The following is a 20,117-nucleotide window of genomic DNA, read 5'->3' on the forward strand; positions in this document are numbered from 1 at the left end:
AAAAGAAGAGGAATTTGGAGATTTACGACGAGGATGGGATTCGAACCCACGCGGGCAGAGCCCATTGGATTAGCAGTCCAACGCCTTAACCACTCGGCCACCTCGTCCGACGTACAATGGCGTCTTGCCCGGCCTGGCACGAAAGGAGGCCGCAGTGAATAAAAAAGGAAAAGAAGTGTGTGTGGGGGAGTAATCGTCGGGGACCAAAGATACCAATGCCGCAAGAAAAGAAGAGGAATTTGGAGATTTACGACGAGGATGGGATTCGAACCCACGCGGGCAGAGCCCATTGGATTAGCAGTCCAACGCCTTAACCACTCGGCCACCTCGTCAGACGTACAATGGCGTCTTGCCCGGCCTGGCACGAAGGGAGGCCGCAGTGAATAAAAAAGGAAAAGAAGTGTGTGTGGGGGAGTAATCGTCGGGGACCAAAGATACCAATGCCGCAAGAAAAGAAGAGGAATTTGGAGATTTACGACGAGGATGGGATTCGAACCCACGCGGGCAGAGCCCATTGGATTAGCAGTCCAACGCCTTAACCACTCGGCCACCTCGTCAGACGTACAATGGCGTCTTGCCCGGCCTGGCACGAAAGGAGGCCGCAGTGAATAAAAAAGGAAAAGAAGTGTGTGTGGGGGAGTAATCGTCGGGGACCAAAGATACCAATGCCGCAAGAAAAGAAGAGGAATTTGGAGATTTACGACGAGGATGGGATTCGAACCCACGCGGGCAGAGCCCATTGGATTAGCAGTCCAACGCCTTAACCACTCGGCCACCTCGTCAGACGTACAATGGCGTCTTGCCAGGCCTGGCACGAAAGGAGGCCGCAGTGAATAAAAAAACGAAAAGGGGGGAGGGGTGTAATCGTGGGGAAAGAAGAAAGATACCAATGCTGAAAAAAAAAAGACGAAATTGGAGCTTTACGACGAGGATGGGATTCGAACCCACGCGGGCAGAGCCCATTGGATTAGCAGTCCAACGCCTTAACCACTCGGCCACCTCGTCAGGCACACAATGGCCTCTTGCAAGGTCTGGAACGAAATGAGGCCGCAGCAAATAAAAAATAAAAGGGGGGGGGGCATTAGTTTGAAACACTTTAAGCATTTGGCTGTGGAAAAAAAAAAGAAAAACTATATGCAGGGCAGGTTGTGACGCGACGAGAAACCGGATTACGACCAATGATCGCATGAGCATTTTTTACAGAATTTTCGTCAAGCTGATCAACCTTTACAATCGTCGCAGAGTATTTTCGACGTGAGCCATTCTGAGCTTGTTTCAATTCGGAGTCCTTTGTTTGTCCTAAGGCTCACTTGGCGCCAACGTCAGCCCTGTAAACGTTGCTTTGCGCCGCTTGGGCATTGAACAAGCAGAACCGGTACCAAATAAATTTTAATTAGGACTACAAAGGAAAGCTAATAATACTGCTATCATGATTAAATACATCGTTATATCATTTATAAGGAAAGTTTTTCCTTGCTTAGCCGCAAAGCATTTCGACTTGTCCCGATGACAGAGAAATCGACAAATAGGATTCAGCCGATCGAAAGATCAGCGTAAATCAGTTAAGTTAAATCAAATGTGAAACATAGAACTGGCATTAATCTGAGGACTACAAGAATCCCAATTTCACCTTTTTAGGTCACATATCATCACTCTCTGGTGCGCATTATGGCGATCCCGCAAGTCATTCTATTCTCGATGCCATTAAACATGTACGCATGCGTAGACTGGCCGCGTTGACCCAGTGGCCATGGCGTTCGTTCCACTGCTGAGCACGAGGTTACTGGTTCGATCCTCCGTCGCATTTCGATCAGGTCGATATACAGAAACACTAGGATAGCTGGCCAAGATAGAACCATTCACTACGGCATCTGTACCCCATTGATAATTTAGCTCACTAAAGGACACAAATCAATCCTACTGTACGCATTACAAGGTCGCCATACGTTGCTTTACGTTGAGTAATTAGGCAACGTTTACTTTATTAATTATCCGATATTTATGACAGTGTAAAGGGGCACTAAAGGTGACCAGACGTCCCGATCTAGGAGGGACATGTCCCGTTTTTGCTGCCGTGGTCCCGATGTCCTGCGGCTTACCTGCGGGACGATGTTTTGTCCCGCTTTTTGCCTATCCGGACCTCGAGAGTTGTCCCGAAATACCTGCCCCGCGGTACCGAATCGGCTATTCGCTTTTGGCGTGTGGTGGCCATTTTGCTTACGAAAGCGGGATTCTCGTCAATCACGCGAGGACATGGGAAAGGCTCGCTTTCCGAACAGTTATCAGATTGCACCCGTCCAAGAACGCACAACCATTTTTACGGCTCGTACATTTTCTCGATCCAGCCACAATGGACTTATCAATGCATTGACATACGGGCCGTAGCCAAACCAAACTGCACTGGCGACGGCGTCTTTACGACGTCTTGCTTGTGACGAATGTGGTGTTGGAAGCACGTGGAATAATGCCGAAAAGCAAGTGCAAATTTACTCAAGAGCTTGGAAAAGATTTTTCCCTTCACATAAACCAAACGTGGAGCAAATGTTGAATGTAATTAATGTTACATCTCCGACATCCTCCCCCCTCCGACCGTTCCCTCCTGTCCCGTTTTGGCGTTTGAGGAGTCTGGTCGCATCAACTAAAGAGGAACACTAAACCAATTCAGACTGATGATGCATTCTTCGAAAACTCTAGTTAATTTCGCGATAATAAGTTGTCTATTAAAATAGCAAACTAAGTCAAATTTCACTTTGTTTGTTTGTTCTTTTTTGCTTTATTTCCAGCCGAAACCGCAGCGCCGGTACGTCAGTGTGACGTCACGGATTTTTCAATAATTTTTTTTTCTATTTGGGCCAATTGTGGTTCAGTAAAAGTTCTTGAAACTTACTCAGTCCAATCTGTGGCTCTTATAAAAATAACGTAGTCCATCTTTATCGATAAAAAGAATAATTAGGCTTGAACAGACGCCATCAAAATCTTTGACGTCACGGTGAGTTGGTGCGCGAACTTCCATGTGGCGTCGCCACCCGTCTTTCGGTTTTTTCTTCTTTTTTTTCTTAGCTTGTCAAGCCCTCTCTCATGGGTTATCGTCCAAGGCGTCGACGTACTCCCGCTTGGAGTTCCATCACAGTTATTGCTATCTATTATCCGATGCATGCAGATTCACGACAGCTGGCATAGAAAAAAAAGACACCGACTCTATCATTTCACCCAAAAAAAAACTGTCCGCTTATATTTGTTGGCACCCAAGGGTTATATTACGCTGATGGTTTCAACCAATTTTTCCACATTTTCACGCAACCACATTCACACTGAAATATAGAACGACATATTTTAAAGTAAACATTTAAACTCCGAAAAATGAGCTGTGGTTTTCACGAAGTATAAACGCTACAACACCGGACTCTTACGCATACTTAGATTTACTGCTTGTATGCCCTCTAAGGTACGCTCCATAGTCTGAACGTAAACGCCAATATAATGCCTCTTCTAAAGCAGTGGCGCGATCTCGAAACAACCAAACGACGCTAATGGTGATTACGATGATTTACGGTGGCATCGGCTTTTAGTAGGAGTGGTGATTAATATAGTCAGCCTGTGTGAGCTATGCTTGATCGCGCGTTACCGTAACCCTACTCTATCCCCTTGCATATCCCTGGTTTATTTGGCAAAGTTGCATATGCCTGCGACCATCGTTCCCGCATCTCTTCCCTGCCTTTGTTTTTCTTCGACATTCTAAACGCCTCTACAGCACTTCTGGAAGGTGAACGTTAACCACGGTTCCGTCTTGGTGAATATCTAGGCATTCCACTACAATAAGCCGAGACGCGTTTGCAGTTTCTTTTTTTCTTTTTTTGCAGCAGGAACGTGTCTTCCACCGTTGCGGATAACAGGAGAACAAGCACGCGCGATGAGTTCGACGCCATATTTACCATCTTTGAGAACGAAGAGGGCGAGCGGGACCTCTCCCTTGATCGGATCCGGAACGCCGATGACCGCGCACTCTGCGACGCCGTCGTGCTTCATGATGGCCTTCGCGCCCGGGAAGCGTTCGGGTCATGCGTGGAAAGCGCGGAAGAGCTCAGTGCACCTACTTGTGCTCTTGGTCACGATGTGCAACCGCTTATATATATAGCGGTCAGTCGGTGCCACTGCTGTGGCACGTCACAACAGTTCTTGAACGCCGTCCAACTCCCCACGCAGCAATTATTTCGTGTATCCAATGTGGAGGGGGGGGGGGGGGGGGGGTTAGAGCACAAAGAGGATAGGAACGAGAAGAAAACCTACGGGACACAAAGACGCGGTTTGCCGGGTTTTGTTGAACGATACGCACGTATATAGTTTTACGAAACAGCTGAATGATCTTTCCTACCGAACTGAGGTATACAAAAGCATTTTTTTTTTCATGCACGGTTCGCAAATACAGGAGGCATTTGTCATCCTTCTGCAATGGAGTCGGCTTCCGGTCTCTCTTGTAGAAGGCCCAACATCAAATTCATTCGCAGACATCCTCAAAGTGAATTTACGAAAGTGCATTGCCTGTTTGTTAAATACTAATGTGCTCACCGTGGAGATAACCTTTACAGTCAGTTTCTGTTCTCTTCCTAACCGTGTCGCTCTTTCTGAAGCTTATTTATTATTATTTCCTTTTAGTCTTAATTGGTAGCATAATGTTGCAGTTCTTATTATCCTTAACGTTGAAGTATAGAGTGTGAGCCTTCTCTGGCTAACAGCCTGAAATGGCCAGCATAAATGTACGAACAACCTACCTCCTCAATCTGTGACGTTGACAGGCGGTGTCCGGCGACGTTGATGACGTCGTCGCTCCTGGAAAAGATGCTGACGTAGCCGTTCTTATGCAACATGCCGGTGTCCATGGTGTCGTAATAGCCCTGTTGGAGACGCATCTTATTATAGCCTCACACTTCCGTGTAGAACGCGCGTATTTGTAAACCTCACCGGAAATTTCTCGAAGTACTTGACAATGAAAACGTCGTCTGCTCTGAACAATGTCGACAGGGCTCCAGGGGGCATTGGCAACCTACGGGAAAGTGCACACCACATATTCAGGTCAACCGCACAAATATACAAAGTGTATTTCCTTAGACTATATATATACGATTCCTCGTGGTTGTTTGCACAATTCTAGTCGTTGGGCTGGATTCAACGAAGAGGCGGACATTGCATACTTGTCGCACGAGAAATCAGACAGTACCTTGAATCGAGCTAATTGGCGCAAGCACACCGAATGTACTATGCGTATCAGAATGCGTGTTGGAATAATGAACAATTCATCTAAACAGTGCTTAACTAATTACTCCACGGGACTACCTCCGGGAACGGCCCAGGAAAGAGGTTTGAAACATACTCGATACGGAAAAGAGGTGGTAAAGTCGCTAGGAAATACGTTGGCTTTAATTAATAAGCATACATAAAAGTGTCCGATGGCAGGATTCAAACGGAGGATCCCTAGCGCAACAGCTCCTGTTTACTTAGTCATCTTGCGTTTACTTCAATTCCACTGCCGCTACCGCTACGAGCCTTACACTTCCCGTAATATTCTAACATGTTGCTATCGCATTAGTTGTTTCGCCTTAATGGCGAAACTGATAGTTTTCACTGCTGTCTGTTTATTGCTTTAGCGGGACAATGCAAAACTTAACTGCAAATGGCGCTGCAAGCTCGATCTGCCCAAGTAGTGGGGTAGTTATTTCTCCTTTACAGGGTGCGCCATAAATGCTGTCACGAGGTTTATGCCTAGTATACTTTAGAATCAAAAAGAAAAAAGAAACATACATACCAGGAAACTTGTTGTAGGGCATTAACCCTATATATTGGGAATGCCACGCAAAACATTTTATTCGATATCTCCACTCTTGGCCTTGATAACGGCCTTTCGACGTTCTATTATAGTTACGATTCAACTGCCGCCCCCAATGTATCCCCCGGGGGATTTGTTTCTCTACGCTCGCTCCAGCGATGCTTTCAGGGCCACCGTGCTGGTGTGCTGAAGGGCACGGGTCTCCTTGTCGAGAATATCCCCCACACGAAAGTCCATGGGTCAGGGTAGCTCGCCGGCTGTAATGAAGTCAGGCGTGAGAGCGCGACACCGCTGTTGTGGTGTTGATTTGCTCTTCTATTGTAGTGCTGCTGCAAAGTCAAAGACTGCTCACCGAAGTGGGACCATGGGACCAGGGCAGTGAATGGAGGCTTAAGCATAGCTTTAAGGTATGTGTCAGTGTCGATATTTGAGCCTTTTGGCAGAAAAAACAAAAACAAAGAAGAGGAATGCAGCCAAGTGGTGGTTACCGCAGACAGACGCCGGATGCGAGTTTCGACAAAAAAAAAAAAAAAAAAGTCCAACTGGTTGCATCAGGAAGCTCTGACTTCCGAGCAAGTGCACGAGAGTTCCGGTTTTGACGGACCTCTACCACGAAATTTTTTCCACCGGTGATTAATGCATGGCGAGAACAGGAAAACACACACCGTCCAAGGTGGGTAAAATTTTTGTTTCTTAACTGACGTTTTGGCCCCCACAGGGGAACCTCGTTCAGAATGAAGAGCCATGAAGCCCAGTGAAGGTCGGCGTCTGTTTTCAGTTCTCGCCATGATTCTTCCCGACCAGACGATATTTCATCAGATCCTCGGCTTCACCGGTGAATACAGTTGCCAAGTGTTTCCCATTCACGACCCGTGTTAACAGCAGCCGGCTCTTTTTTCCCCCATCTTCCCTTTCTCCGCAACTCCGTCAGTCTATATCTCCTACGGAGTTTGTAGGGGAACATCTTGACGTTCCTTTGCACTACCGCTGTCGTTGTTGTCGCCGACACATATTCAGCTCCAAGGACATCTTTATGATGCTTCTCCGTGGTTGGCTACTGGATCCTCTTCGTAAGAGTTTTTTTTTTTAAAGTCAGAAGTAGTCAAAGGGACAGGAAGAACCCTAAGGGGTAAGTCCTTAAGTGTGCCACCCTTGAAAGCCCAGTAGGCGATTAATATTGCAATGAATTTTCAAAATTACGGCGAACTCGGAAGTAGAGTGTCTGGCCTCACTCAGTGACGAGATTGCATGGGCGTGCCATGCAATAAGCAAACCAGCATGAAGCACGGTCAAAATACAGAATAAATATTGAAGAAATGTTTGAAAAAACGATGTGGCGAAGCTAGAAAAAAAATCAGAGGCACAATTATCGGCCAGAGTGCGTGCCAGTGATTATGGCGCACCCTGTAAGCTACACCTCGGCACGCAGACTTCGCATAATAGTTAAGTGAGATCGTTGAATAAATTCACGAAAAAAGTGTAACAAGCAGAATCGTTTTTAAGTTGCCCAATTTATAGAGAAATTGCAGGACCTAATAACGGCTCGACTTTTGAAGAAAGGACTCATGCACAGTGCGCCTACCGCGTCATTACCAAACGTGTCGTGATCAATAAATAGTTCACCTTATGGCCACGTTACCCAGCTGGTTGGGAGCCGCTTCCAAGCCGTCCTCCAACAATATCTTCACTGCAGCAGTGGAAAAACAATAAAATGCAAGAAATGATTAGGCGGACTCGACTTCTATTTGGTAAATGCTACATTAATATATCTTTGTGACAAAACCAAAATCGAGCAGAGTTGTAGTGTGCCTAGGCGACGCTTTCGTTTGAGTGTAATTTTATTATTTAGAAGAAATAAAAAGTAGTGGAAATAAAAATTGTACATAAACTGACCGCCTGCTCACAATTGACTGGCATTCGGGCGCCCTCCTTACAAGGCAGTGTTACTACCCGCCTTTGTGAAAAACAGTTTGTGTCACGCTACCAAAAGTGCGGCGAAAGCTCGGGCGTTTCAATGACGCCGAGAACAATTGCAACGGTTAAAAGCCTATCGTGAGCACGTTCGCGCCTCCTGGATGGATCGATAGATGCAATGAGCGTCCCCTGTGAAACAGGAAGGTAAGCTACGCCACCAAGCTCTTTTTTTTTTTTTGCTTGTTTGTGGGCCGTCCGGCACGCCGAAGCAGCCACCCGAGTCCAAGGACTCGAGGCCGTCAACTAGGCTGGGGTGCTTATGGCCCCACCCCGCCCAACTCGCCGGACATTTACAATAAAGTTTTCACTCACTCGCACACTCACTCACTTATTGTATTACTTATCTTTTTTTCTTGTTAACAGACAAACAATTCCCAGCATAAAGTTTTTGAATAACTATTGGGAACTTCGTTATTGTACGCTTCCGTACCTTTGTGGCATCCCTACTTTTCCGCCACCAAACCTCCAATCGCATTTTACTAATCTCTACTGCGGACATGTTTACTTTCCCGCTCTTATCCCTGAACCCAATGGCTTCAAGCAGGCCAGTGGAGCCCAAACCGACAGCTGGGTAGACATCTTCACATTCTAACGAAACATGTTCCATCATTCCGCTCGGCGGGCCTGACGATGATGGTGTCTGTGTGTGCATGTAAGGAGGAAAAAAAGATTTTTCATTGTCCAGCCTTCTTTAGGAGGTCTTGCGGCCCAGGGCCTAGTCGTCGGCCAGGAGCCCTTGGGCCCTGGCGGCGTCTTCGGCGAGCTGGATGACGCGGAGTTGTTCCTTCGGGTCCGAGCTCAGCAGCACGGCCTCCCACTGCTCAGCGTTGGTCATGTTACCTAGCTTACTCTTGGGGCAGGCCCAAGTCGCGTTATCTAAGTTTGCTTTTTTATTGGAAAATATACACAATTCTGAATATTGGCCCGGCTAGCAATAGCTGTAGGCCACTGGGTTCAGATAGATATTTTTACCGCCGCGGTAGCTTAGTGGCGCGTCTTTATGGACGTGGCACACATTTATGGACGCCGTAATGCTATCTCGTTCTCTACGCGTCATTCCGCACGGTCGTCTAAATGCGACGAACTGATTTTAAACGATTTGCTCGGCTTTTAGCAACACCAGTGTCTGGACAGCAAAAGTGCCGTGACAGTGTGACGTTCGTTGTGGATCATAGCTCACTGTCAGCTAGCTGAGTCACGTGATAACGTGTTCTGTACTCCGTGACGTCGGCTGCTTGGAGTATTCAGCCAAACAGGAGCGAGAACCGACGGCGTGTTTTAGGGAAAGCCCATTGTGTGCCGCTTGTTGGTATTTTCATTCGACAAGCGTAAAACAACATAGTTTACAGGTTTATCGCTTGTGAAACAAACGGGCCTTTGTTGAAGTTATGATTCTTATGCAACCTGTAACTTTCGCTGCAGTGCTCGGAGATAAAAAAAATAACACAGAAGAAAGAAAATATCTTGCCGTTCCATCCTGGAACTGGCAGTCCCGTCGCTTCATCTGGAACCTGTGTAGTGTTGCCTAGTCCCACACAGGTAGAAGTCACAGGCGTACCGGTCTCTGTAGTATGAAAGGAATTAAGGAGCATAAAACGAAGAAAGGCGAAACTGTTGCAATTGAAAACAAACCTTCCTAAATCTAAATTGGGGATGTAACTCACCATCACCCTTTATTGGGTGACCTTCAACAACACCGTTTAATTAATGGTAAGACCGCAAATGGTAGATCAGAAAAGGAATAAACGCAAAGAAAAAGTTTCATTTTCAGTTACAAAGGCACATACGCAAGTTCATACGTATTCCCAGCGAAAAAGCCGCCTCCTGTAAAACGAAGTGAATTGTTGAAGTGAGCTTCTCGCAAAGACTAGCGTTGCTAAGAAGCCATCTTTCGCAAACGTTGTTCGGCATGCTGTGTACTGAAAGCTGTCGAGGTCCACCGCAAGTAGCAGATACGTACAGGCTTGTAAAATGTCATGATTGTGTCGTGCATTACAACCCCGTATAACTGCGCACTCGTACTACACCCTGACGCGGTAACTTTCGTAAAGGTGCAGATCTTAAAGCAAATGTTCCTTAGCGAACCCTCCAGGACTTTGCTGACCGCGGTTGCTGCTGCCTTTCCGTGGACGCAGAAAATAACGTAATTACGTGTCCTACGGCGGATACGCAATTCACGCGATAGGTTACGTGACACGCAACCACGTGATCGAACTACGACCTCCCAACATTACAGCCCGATGCTCTATAGCCATTCGGCCACAGTTTTCTTCTATTCATTATTGGTCATTGTGCGTACAGGTTTCAGGTCCTTGACACTATAGTGCGGACGCGTGCGTGTACTCACCGGTCTGCCACCAGTTGTCGAGCGTGGGAACGCCGAACGCCTGCTCGGCCCACCGGAGTGTCTCCTGGTCGCACCGTTCGCCGGCCAGGAACAGGTGCCGCAGCCTGGCGGGGTATCCCGAGGTGGTTGCTTGACGCGTCCCTTGTTGGAGATATTTCTGAGACCCCCCCTCCCTCACATCCTCTCCAGCCCTCCTCCTTCAGTTACACCGACCTCCGCACACCCCTTACCGAGTACACGTACTCAGTTTTCGAGGCACGACAAGCTCGACGTCATCTCTATATAAGAAGAACACGACGTCAAGAGTGTCTGCACGCGTATAAGCAAAGAACTTCACTAGGGAATCCAAGATTTGACGGAGGCCTGTCTGGTCGGAATGAAGCACGGTATAAGATTAAAAAAAGCAAAGGTGTCATCCACAAGAAATAAAACTAAAAGGACGCGACGGCCTTGCCGCAGTATCTTTTTTTTTTTTTTTAGATTCGCTTAATTGGCACCCGCGAGGGAGTCGAAACGTCGTTGTAGTTTTGTTTCTCACCCGTCCGTCGCCACATGGTTCAGTGGCTATGGCGTTCTGCTGCTCAGCACGAGGTCGCTGGTTCGAATCCCGGCCGCGGCGGCCGCATTTCGATGGGGGCGAAATGCCGAAACTCTCGGGCACTTAGATTGAGGTGCACGTTAAAGAAACCCAGGCGGTAAAAATGAATCCGCAGCGCTCCACCACGTACGGCGGGTCCCTCATAAACCACTGTGCAGTTTGGGGACGCTGAACCACACAATTTAATCAAATTTAGTTTAATTTCTTATGCGTGGTGTTTTTATCTTCGAACCGTGTGATATATATTTTCCTGTCTTCAAGCGCATGCGTCTGAAAACTTCCAGTCTCGCCAGCTACAATTCCTCGTTACAGATAACGCGTCTGACGTCGTAACGACAAGCACGACGAATTACATTGCATTCATTTAGTTATTTGCGTATTTGTTTCGAGTATTATACTATAGCAAGACAAAATAAATGCTATTCGATCCGCTTTCCCTAGCTCATCTCCACCTGTAAAGAGGAAACGGAGCATTCTCCAGCACCCGTGAAGCGCCCCCCCCACGGGCTCGGGCCAAAAACTCAGACGGCAATCGGCAGCAGTCTGCTCAAACAGGGTGCCTCGTGTGGAACAAGTTTCGAGGCGATATTACGACTACAGTGAATGCGCACAAGATCACGCACACAGTACACCCACGCGGAAATCAAGCCGCGGTCCTTATATCTGCATAAGTTGGAAGACACGAGCCCTTTCGACTGCTATAGGCGCATCGCGAAACACATTTCCGTGTGTACGACATATAACTTCGGAAGTTCCTTGGAATCCCAGACCGACTGTCTCCACAGCGGCGACCAAAGTCAGTGGTTCTTTCCGGGTGCGTCTCACCTCATCGCAGTGCCTTATAAGCGTTGCTAAAAGCGAGGTCTAACGTTGAACCCTATATTTATCGCCGCGTGAAGTTTGCTTTGGTGAACACCGAAGCACTGATGCACTGATGTTGTATACGAGCAACGAAGAAATTCTTGGTTTGTAGCGCGAAGTGACACACACGTAAACTATAAGACCTACAAACCAAGAATATGTTACCGTACCGACTCGCCCAACTTTCTATTCTTTTGCTCTAGCGTTCTGGTGCAATTCATTGATCATTGTAATGCGAGAGGCCCGTGGGATCGATACCCGCGGGCACTTCCGTCAGATTGCGAGGGAACTTGCTGACTTTAGTTGAACCGGAGAACGTAATTAGAGCTGACGTCTCGCACCTCAGCGGCGACAGTAGCCAAGAACCGCTGCTTTCCTTTTACCACCCCCTTCGTGTTCGCACGGAATCGAGGATGACCGACACAATGGACTGCCGCTCCTGTTTCCAATTATGTCCCCCCTACAGAGTCTTTACCCGTACTCGTCGCATCTTCTCTCTATTGAAGTACATATATTTCAAGAAGACTCATCGGTAGCGAGCATGGACGGTTCTGCGTCGGCGCGACCGTCTGCTTCAGCAGCGCCGCCGGCGGCCACGGCCGCGACGCTATGTCGAATTTAGCTTAGTCACCCGGACTTAGCAGCCGTCGCTTCATCTTGACGCTTCGGGAACTTATTGGCTGGTTGGTTCAGGAAATAAACAGTGGCCACGGCAGTCCTCCATATCTATCTATCTATCTATCTATCTATCTATCTATCTATCTATCTATCTATCTATCTATCTATCTATCTATCTATCTATCTATCTATCTATCTATCTATCTATCTATCTATCTATCTATCTATCTATCTATCTATCTATCTATCTATCTATCTATCTATCTATCTATCTATCTATCTATCTATCTATCTATCTATCTATCTATCTATCTATCTATCTATCTATCTATCTATCTATCTATCAGTGAACGAGAGAGAGAGAAAAAAAAAAGGCAACAATGCACCGTGCGTACTTTTTTCCAGGAAACTTCTTTCCCAGCTGTCCTTCGGGATCCTGCGTGTATGCAATGAGGCACAGATTGAAGCTGTCACGACTGAGCGAGCGGCGCGCGCACCTCCTTGCGGATGACCCTCATGGCCGTGGGCGCAGTGAACATGCCGCAGACGCCGTAGTCGCTGACCACCCGGAAGAAGCTGCTCGCGTCGGGAGTGCCCACGGGCTTGCCCTGCGCACCGAGGACGAGACGAAGCGAGCCGCGCGGGACGTCTGCGTACATCGTGCTCGGAGACATACATACATACATACATACATACATACATACATACATACATACATACATACATACATACATACATACATACATACATACATACATACATACATACATACATACATACATACATACATTACCGAACACAAGGTAACTTATATGCAAATTAGGGGGGGTACGTTACTATTACAAATGTGAATAACGTCCACCATTCGCCATAAAAACGCGTAAACCCACAAAAGAGAAATGAAATAAGGTGTATTTTACAGGAACACCTGTGCGATACACCTTTCCTTTACTTGGCAAACAAGGAACTATACGTCAGATGGATTTGCGCACGAAAGCAGCGCACGAAGAACACTTCCAAGAACAAATAAAGAAGTCAAAGTGCAAAATAAAAGATTACTTTAGTAGAAATGTAGAAACCAGAAACGAAGAGGCGAGAAAAATCGTGAAAGAGGGCAATTAAAAGAAAAGAAGACAGGCACATGGCGAACAGAAATATTCGACCCGCCGCGGTGGCTTAGCGGCTGTGGTGTCGCGCTGCTAAGCGCGAGGTCGCGGGATCAAATCCCGGTGGCGGCGGCGGCGGCCGCATTTCGATGAGGGTGAAATGCAAGAATGCCCGTGACCCGTGCATTGGGCGCGCGTTATAAAGATCCCCTGGTAGTCAAAATTAATCGAGAGTCCCCCACTACGGCGGGCCTCATCATCGAATCGTAGTTTTTGCACGCAAAAAAGAAATATCAGGAAAAGAAAAAGGCGCGTGTATATATCGTTTCTCCTTTTTCTCGCGACGTTTCTTGATGCATACACATCACCCCTCTCCCAAACTTCGTAGTTGCTGTGGACAATACGCGACCGGCTTGTCAGTTTGCCCAGCTTTAAAAAAGAATGAATTAAATTCTGGGGTATTACGCGCAAAAACCACTTTCCGATTATGAGGCACGCCGTAGTGGAGGACTCCGGAAATTTCGGCCACCTGGGGTTCTTTAACGGCAATCTAACTCTAAGTACACGGGTGTGTTTTCGCATCTCGCCCCCTCCGAAATGCGACCGCCGTGACCGGGATTCAATCCCGCGACCTCGTGCTCAGCAGCCCAACACCATCCACTGAGCAACCACGGCGGGTAAGCCCAGCTTTCAGCTCTCTACTATACTGTTTAATTCTATTAAAAACGGCACGAAAAGTAACACACTGGAAGCTATACGAGCTTCGTCGCACTCGCATATCTGTGTTCATTCATGCGTCCCGTTGCACGGTACTTCCCCACATGGAGGAAAGAAAACGACTACTAAGGAAAGAGCGCAACGACAGGCCTCGGCACGCTATAACCTCACCCGACTGCATCTGGACCCAGCTGCGCGTTGATTCTTGAGAAGCAGGCCCAGGTCGTTCAAGGCACTGTTTGGTTCGAGACAGCTTACGCCCTGGTCACGATCGGCCCTCGCCGCCTGTTCTCCGTTCTACTGTTCCTTGCGTATCACGCAGTGTGGGCCTATTTCCCACGAGCTTTTCCTGCAGATTTTTATGTTTAGACTTCAAGATTGACTCGCGACGTTTCCTCCAAGTCTGTTTTTCTTCCTCCACGTACCCACAATTCAATATGGAAAGCCAATTCTAATCGGTACGCTGTTGCTGCAATATTCTATTAGCTCAACATTTGTAAGCAAAGGACGCGCTGCAGGAGTGTACGCCTAGTTTTTTTTTTTTTTTTTTTTTTCAAATTTGGTCGGATGCATTTGAAAGTGATCGACGACTTCGGAGGCCGAAAAGGTTACGCTCGCTTTCCCGCCATACAGTCATCAAGGAAATTATGTGACCTTTATATGCAATAATAAGTTCGCTATACCTGCAACGGCTGCTTAGTGGCTATGGTGTTGGGCTGCTGAGCACGAGGTCGCGGGATCGAATCCCGGCCACGGCCGCCAAATTTCGACGGGGGGCGAGATGCGAGAACACCCGCGTACTTAGATTTAGGTGCACGTTAAAGAACCCCAGGTAGTCCAAATTTCCGGAGTATACCCCACTACGGCGAGCCTCATAATCAGATCGTGGTTCTGGAACGTAAGACCCCATAATTTAATTAATTTAATAAGTTCAGCGTGTACGGTACGGAAAGTATATGCACGACGACTAATCCACGCCCATCCGCCACCCGGCAACGTTCCGACAGCGCGTCTCACGAGACTCGGTGTACCTCGTACAGGACGGTGGTGACACCCTTGAGCAGGGGCGCGTAGCAGATGTACGAGTGCCCGACCACCCAGCCGAGGTCCGAGGCGGCCCACCACACGTCGTCGTCCTTGACTCCGTACACCTTCTCCAGAGTGTACAGCAGGTTGACCGCGTGGCCGCCCGCTGGACGGACCACAGCCTGTGGGAAAACGCATGCGTGATCGCACGCCGTTCCCACGAAGGTCGCCTGTTAGCGGTTATGTACAGGGTGTCCTGGCTAAACGTAGGTCGAGCTGTCTTGTGATATATGCAATGGTTACCGTATTAAAAGAATGCGACGGCTCTATGTGAGGACACGGCTTCCGCAAAGTGCGTGGGTGCGTCGGAGAGGACAGGCCGAACAAGACAGAACAACAACAACAACAAAAATTACTTTGAGCGCCTTGAGGCTCGTACGGCATGATGTTAATACTAACCAAAACCACGTCCAACTAACGAACTACAGTAGCGCAATGTACCTAGAAATAACAGTTGAACGATTTTCGATGTAAACAGTAGAACGGCACCCATGCGATTACGATCGTCTCGTATGTTTCTTGAACTACACCACAGTTTGGGCGAACTACGAGACGAATGTAGCGAGTATAATTACGCAACGGATCTCTGAGGCTCGTTATAGGTTCAAACGCGTGCATGCGTCGCGCTGGGTGTTTCATACGCCTCACCGGCAGCAGGAACTCCGGCCACGTGGCGTGCGGTCACCCTGGTACGCCTCGCAGATTTGTTTCCAACTTAGAAAACGTCATGTAATACTAAGTATACCGTGCCAGCCCGGAAATAAAGAAACACACTAGCAAATGCAGACGCAGCCGAGTCTATAACTGGTATACAAAACAGAGCATTCGCCCGATTAAGAGAATATGGCGACGAAGTCAGCCAGCTCACAGATGGCGCTACTGTGAGTGCAATATGGCGCGCAGTGCAACGCGTATTCTTCGCGGTATGTGTTTGCTGATTCCACGTAGATGTACGTACTTCGGCGATGCATGCTGACTTTAAAAAAAATGAAGATCTATAACTTTTAACCTGCACTGAAATTGATATGAAATAGTTTCTTGCGTCTAAAATTTTTTGTAACATACCTTTTAAAATAATACAGGCAATAATAAGTCGAAATACTTGCTTAACGTTTGCATCACGCACCGTATCAGAACGTAGGCTGAAAATAAGGTAAATGAGAAAAAGAACTAATATACTTGAATAGTGTTGTTGCCTAAGGAAATGACTGTGGCGACCCTCGCCGAACGTCTACCTATTTCTCTCGACGCTTTGCCCTTCTTCGTCGCCGCACTTGCAGAAGTACTACTGCGCAGTACTAATACTGCGTTTTCCTCTGCGAGCCGTCATCGGCTCGGACCGAACGGCTGTCCGAAGCCTAACTACGGAGGCCGAGCGATCGATCACGCGCTTTATTCGAAAAACAACGCGCCGGCCTTTCCGAGGAGAAACAGAAGATCGGAAATGACGATGAATGGCTACGTATGTATATGATAACGATGCAGTAGATTAACAGCGATTACAAGCACCTTCTACAGTAAATTGGTAATCGTAACTGATCATAATTTTATGCACTTGCTCCAACTTTGCATATTTTGTCTTTCTTTTTCATATGCTGTAGATATGTTATCTTTTTGCGGAACATATCTCATTTTCTTATTTTTCCTTCTTCTTGCATGCAGTAATGTGCTGCCAGCTCTTCTGTATGGTCCCCGCGGGCATCTTTTTTTCTGTTTAATTTAGATTTTGATCGTTCTAGCATTACATAGCAAGTTGTCAGTTCGGACGTCCCCGTACTCAGTGGTCCAAGTTGTCTACTAGGCCAGGCAGCAGCCAGGACATACTCGGTGTCCCAATTCTAATGAGATTTCTCGTGGCGCACCTTGGGTAGACCGGTGGTTCCGGAGGTGTAGAGGATGTACAGGGGTTCCATGGCCTCGATGGGGACGCATTCGGCAGGCTGCGCTGCGTCCACCGCTTCCGTCCACACTTCGTCCCGACCCGAAGTCATGGGGATGTCGTCCTGAGCGCACCCGAAGTTCATTGCGTGAACAGGCGGCATACAGTATACGGGGTTATGCGCTGAAATCGTCGTGACTGCCATGACCCTTGGATATTTAGCGCAGGCTAAGTGCAGACGACAAAACGGCTGATGGAGATGGCAGAGACGACTAGTGCAGACGACCAAACGGCTAGAGCAGATGACAAGGACAACTGCTGCAGAAGATAAACCGGCTATAATACGTGATTACAAAGACGACAAAACGCAGACAGACAGTCACAAGTGGTTGCGCATGTCCTTCTGCCTTTTATCGCATCTATTATTGTGCGCTAAAATCTAGGCGTTCTGGATTACCAACTATCCCGAATCAATGTTTCGCTCGACTACCATGATGTTGTAAAGCAAAGCTCGGCGAAAAGCTACGCGTTTATCCTGATTCTCTTGCGTCTAACTGCAATGTCCAGCGTAAGCAGCAGAAATAAATTGCGTTAGACTGTCTAAATATCCTCTCATAACTCTACTTGCATTACTTGGAAGAAAAAAAACCGTTACTGCGGCGGATTAGAGATGAAACGATCGCCCAAACACGTCGTCTCTTTGCGCCTTGCCTGTCCCGGGCGGATGAAGATGAGGCACTTCTTGGGCTTGTGTTCGGATATCTTGATGGCTTCGTCCAGGATGGCCTTGTATGGCACCGTCTTTTTCGGTTCGATGCCGAAGTTGGCCGACAGGCAGGCGTCTGCCTGCGTGAACAGAGCAAAAAGGGAGATGATGCTACTAGGAAAGGCTGTGCTTCACAACTTCTTGGTAGCTTTTGAAGCTCAGTACGCATAACTTCTCTTACTTGAAACGCGAACAGGAAACAAACCGACGGAAATTAGCGCCGGCTATACCCTGCAAGCACTCGGTGGCTAGTTGTTGTCCCCACTGTGCACTTTGGAGAGAGAATGAACAACCGTTACAAATGCCCAGCTGAACCTGAAAACGCCAGGAAGCACTCCGGAAGTTCTCGACTTGCCCGTGTTGAAGTTTATGCAACTGTGAAAAATAAGATAATAATACCAGTAAGAAGTAACCGCAAGCAAAATGTTAGGTTACTATTTCTTGCGGACTGTAACTAACCTCTTAACGTACGAAGTGCGTGGTGCGTAAAGAGCCGTATAGAGGTTAATTTAGCGAAGACTACTACTTCGCGTTGCTCCGTGGTCTATTATGCTGAACGATGGCAGTTTTGTGGAACGTTCAGGCTAACTGTAGTTTCCTCCATTACGCTGGCCTTTCAACTTCGCGGCGCGCACAGGTGCAGATAGCAGATTATAAAAATTAGGGTCCCTATAACTTCGCATGTTTATTCATATACATAGTGCTCACTAGTAGGAATTGTGCTTTCTAAAGGACGGCTATAAATTGCTCCTTGATTTTAAAAAGTTGCTGTTTTAAAGAGAAGCTGCAATCTATCTATAAATTCATTTGCTAAAGGCGAAGGCTCAAGAGGAACAATGAGTCTTGCTATGTCAATTAATATAGAAGCATGTTTGCACAGTAACTAAACGGTAACTCTTACAGTGGAAGGAGGTTCTTTAAGCCAGAAAAGACGTGGAAGCGATTGACTAGTGACGACGCCGCATTGAATTTTACGAGTAAGCGCACCGTGACGTCACAAATTTTGACAACGTCTGCAGCGCTGGCACAGGTGGATATATTAATTAAGAGAAAGGACGAGAGGTTGGCCGGAAGAACGCGTCTCTAGTGGGGAATAAATATCCGATTTATTAAAATAGCTTCATATAATCCCATGGCCACAATGGAGTAGCCGCTATCCTAGTAAAAAAAAAAAGAAAAAAGAAAGTATTGAGGAAGAATGCAAATAGTGAAAAAGGAGAGCCACATTTCAGTGTGTTGTTTATTAACCCTTTCGCTGTCACCGACGTACCGGTACGTCATCGCGCTTCCCCCCCACGGTGTCACTGACGTACCGGTACGTTCTCTATCGTGCGTTCAAAATTTCGCGCCTGAGCGCAAAGCAGGCGCTCCTGTATTGGCCACGCCATCTGTTGACTCTTTCTACAAGTTCGTATATTCGCTCCGACCTGTGTTAGTCCATGTATTGAAGAGTACGGTGCGACTGCCACTCCCCACTTTCTCTTTGCTGAGTGGCGCGGTGGCTCCGCGTTCGCTGGATCATACGTCGCGCGCGTGTGGTTATGGGTTCAAGGGTTGTTCTGTAATCTCCGCTGGTTTGAAGGTTTTTATTTTTCTTCTGTTGGTGTGCCTGCTACGGCGCGCCAAGTTCAGGCGCACGTGCCGTTGCCTCTCCAAAAAGGGTGACTCGATTGCTGCTTTCGCTCTCTCGCCGCACCCTCGCTTCCGACTTGCAGCAGTAAATGTAAAGCCCTTCGAACTTTGTTTAGCCTTTTTCCATCTCCCTCTGTCTTCTTGATCACGCAACGTCCCATTTCCCTCCGTTGCGCGGGCGACTGAAAGCGCCTCCTCCCTGCGCGCGGTTACTTTCGGATGGCTCGGCGCGCGGGACCTTCGTCTGCTCATGGGAGCGGTGGCTGAATTCCGATTCAGAAAACGAGCCGAGCTCGGATTCGGACTCGGACAAAGTCACATGAGAGGAAGAGGGTTCCGCATCGTCAGATTCGGATGTTGAACGGATATTATAGTCAGGCTGATGATGATGATGATGTTTACTAACAACAGCTGCAGAACACTGAAATGTGCATATTGCATTGACTATGTTATTTGTATACCAATCATAATCAAAAATAAATTGCTATGTTCATTCCCTGTTATGCTCGTTCCCTGAAACCAAGCCGACACTGGGGGTGCGTCACGGCCAGAAACGTCCGATAGCGAAAGGGTTAAACCATAGTGAGCGATTATCATGATGTCAAAAACTTTATACTGTGAGTAACCACACCCAGCGCATCACACGGTTCAATGATACATTGTTGCATCGTGCAATGCACTGTTCTTCGTAATCGTTTGCTTGTTCGTTTGT

At 47.5% G+C, this 20,117-nt stretch overlaps 2 protein-coding genes and 5 non-coding genes across 8 annotated transcripts in view; 1 reads left to right on the forward strand and 6 right to left on the reverse strand.

Annotated features, from left to right (window-relative positions):
- The window catches only part of LOC126537438 (acyl-CoA synthetase short-chain family member 3, mitochondrial), a 53,365-nt gene that overhangs the window by 16,990 nt on the left and 16,258 nt on the right, over positions 1–20,117 (reverse strand). For both annotated transcript variants that reach the window (XM_055074385.2, XM_055074384.2), the window contains exons 4-14: positions 17,719–17,853; positions 16,991–17,131; positions 15,074–15,250; positions 12,717–12,827; positions 12,615–12,655; positions 10,143–10,246; positions 9,264–9,359; positions 7,445–7,508; positions 4,960–5,041; positions 4,770–4,892; positions 3,933–4,032 (exon numbers count right to left, since the gene is read on the reverse strand). In XM_055074385.2, coding sequence (XP_054930360.1) covers positions 3,933–4,032; positions 4,770–4,892; positions 4,960–5,041; positions 7,445–7,508; positions 9,264–9,359; positions 10,143–10,246; positions 12,615–12,655; positions 12,717–12,827; positions 15,074–15,250; positions 16,991–17,131; positions 17,719–17,853 — 1,174 coding nt within the window. The remainder of the gene's footprint in view (positions 1–3,932; positions 4,033–4,769; positions 4,893–4,959; positions 5,042–7,444; positions 7,509–9,263; positions 9,360–10,142; positions 10,247–12,614; positions 12,656–12,716; positions 12,828–15,073; positions 15,251–16,990; positions 17,132–17,718; positions 17,854–20,117) is intronic.
- The window catches only part of stas (Transmembrane protein stas), a 79,951-nt gene that overhangs the window by 13,087 nt on the left and 46,747 nt on the right, over positions 1–20,117 (forward strand). The gene's annotated exons all lie outside the window — the stretch shown is intronic.
- Positions 26–107, reverse strand: TRNAS-GCU (transfer RNA serine (anticodon GCU)). Its single transcript has one exon. It is a non-coding gene; the product is annotated as a tRNA-Ser (tRNA).
- TRNAS-GCU (transfer RNA serine (anticodon GCU)) lies at positions 251–332 on the reverse strand. Its single transcript has one exon. It is a non-coding gene; the product is annotated as a tRNA-Ser (tRNA).
- Positions 476–557, reverse strand: TRNAS-GCU (transfer RNA serine (anticodon GCU)). The gene has a single exon. It is a non-coding gene; the product is annotated as a tRNA-Ser (tRNA).
- TRNAS-GCU (transfer RNA serine (anticodon GCU)) lies at positions 701–782 on the reverse strand. Its single transcript has one exon. It is a non-coding gene; the product is annotated as a tRNA-Ser (tRNA).
- TRNAS-GCU (transfer RNA serine (anticodon GCU)) lies at positions 924–1,005 on the reverse strand. The gene has a single exon. It is a non-coding gene; the product is annotated as a tRNA-Ser (tRNA).

This window comes from Dermacentor andersoni, chromosome 4, assembly GCF_023375885.2.
Source record: "Dermacentor andersoni chromosome 4, qqDerAnde1_hic_scaffold, whole genome shotgun sequence".
Taxonomy (NCBI): Eukaryota; Metazoa; Arthropoda; class Arachnida; order Ixodida; family Ixodidae; genus Dermacentor; species Dermacentor andersoni.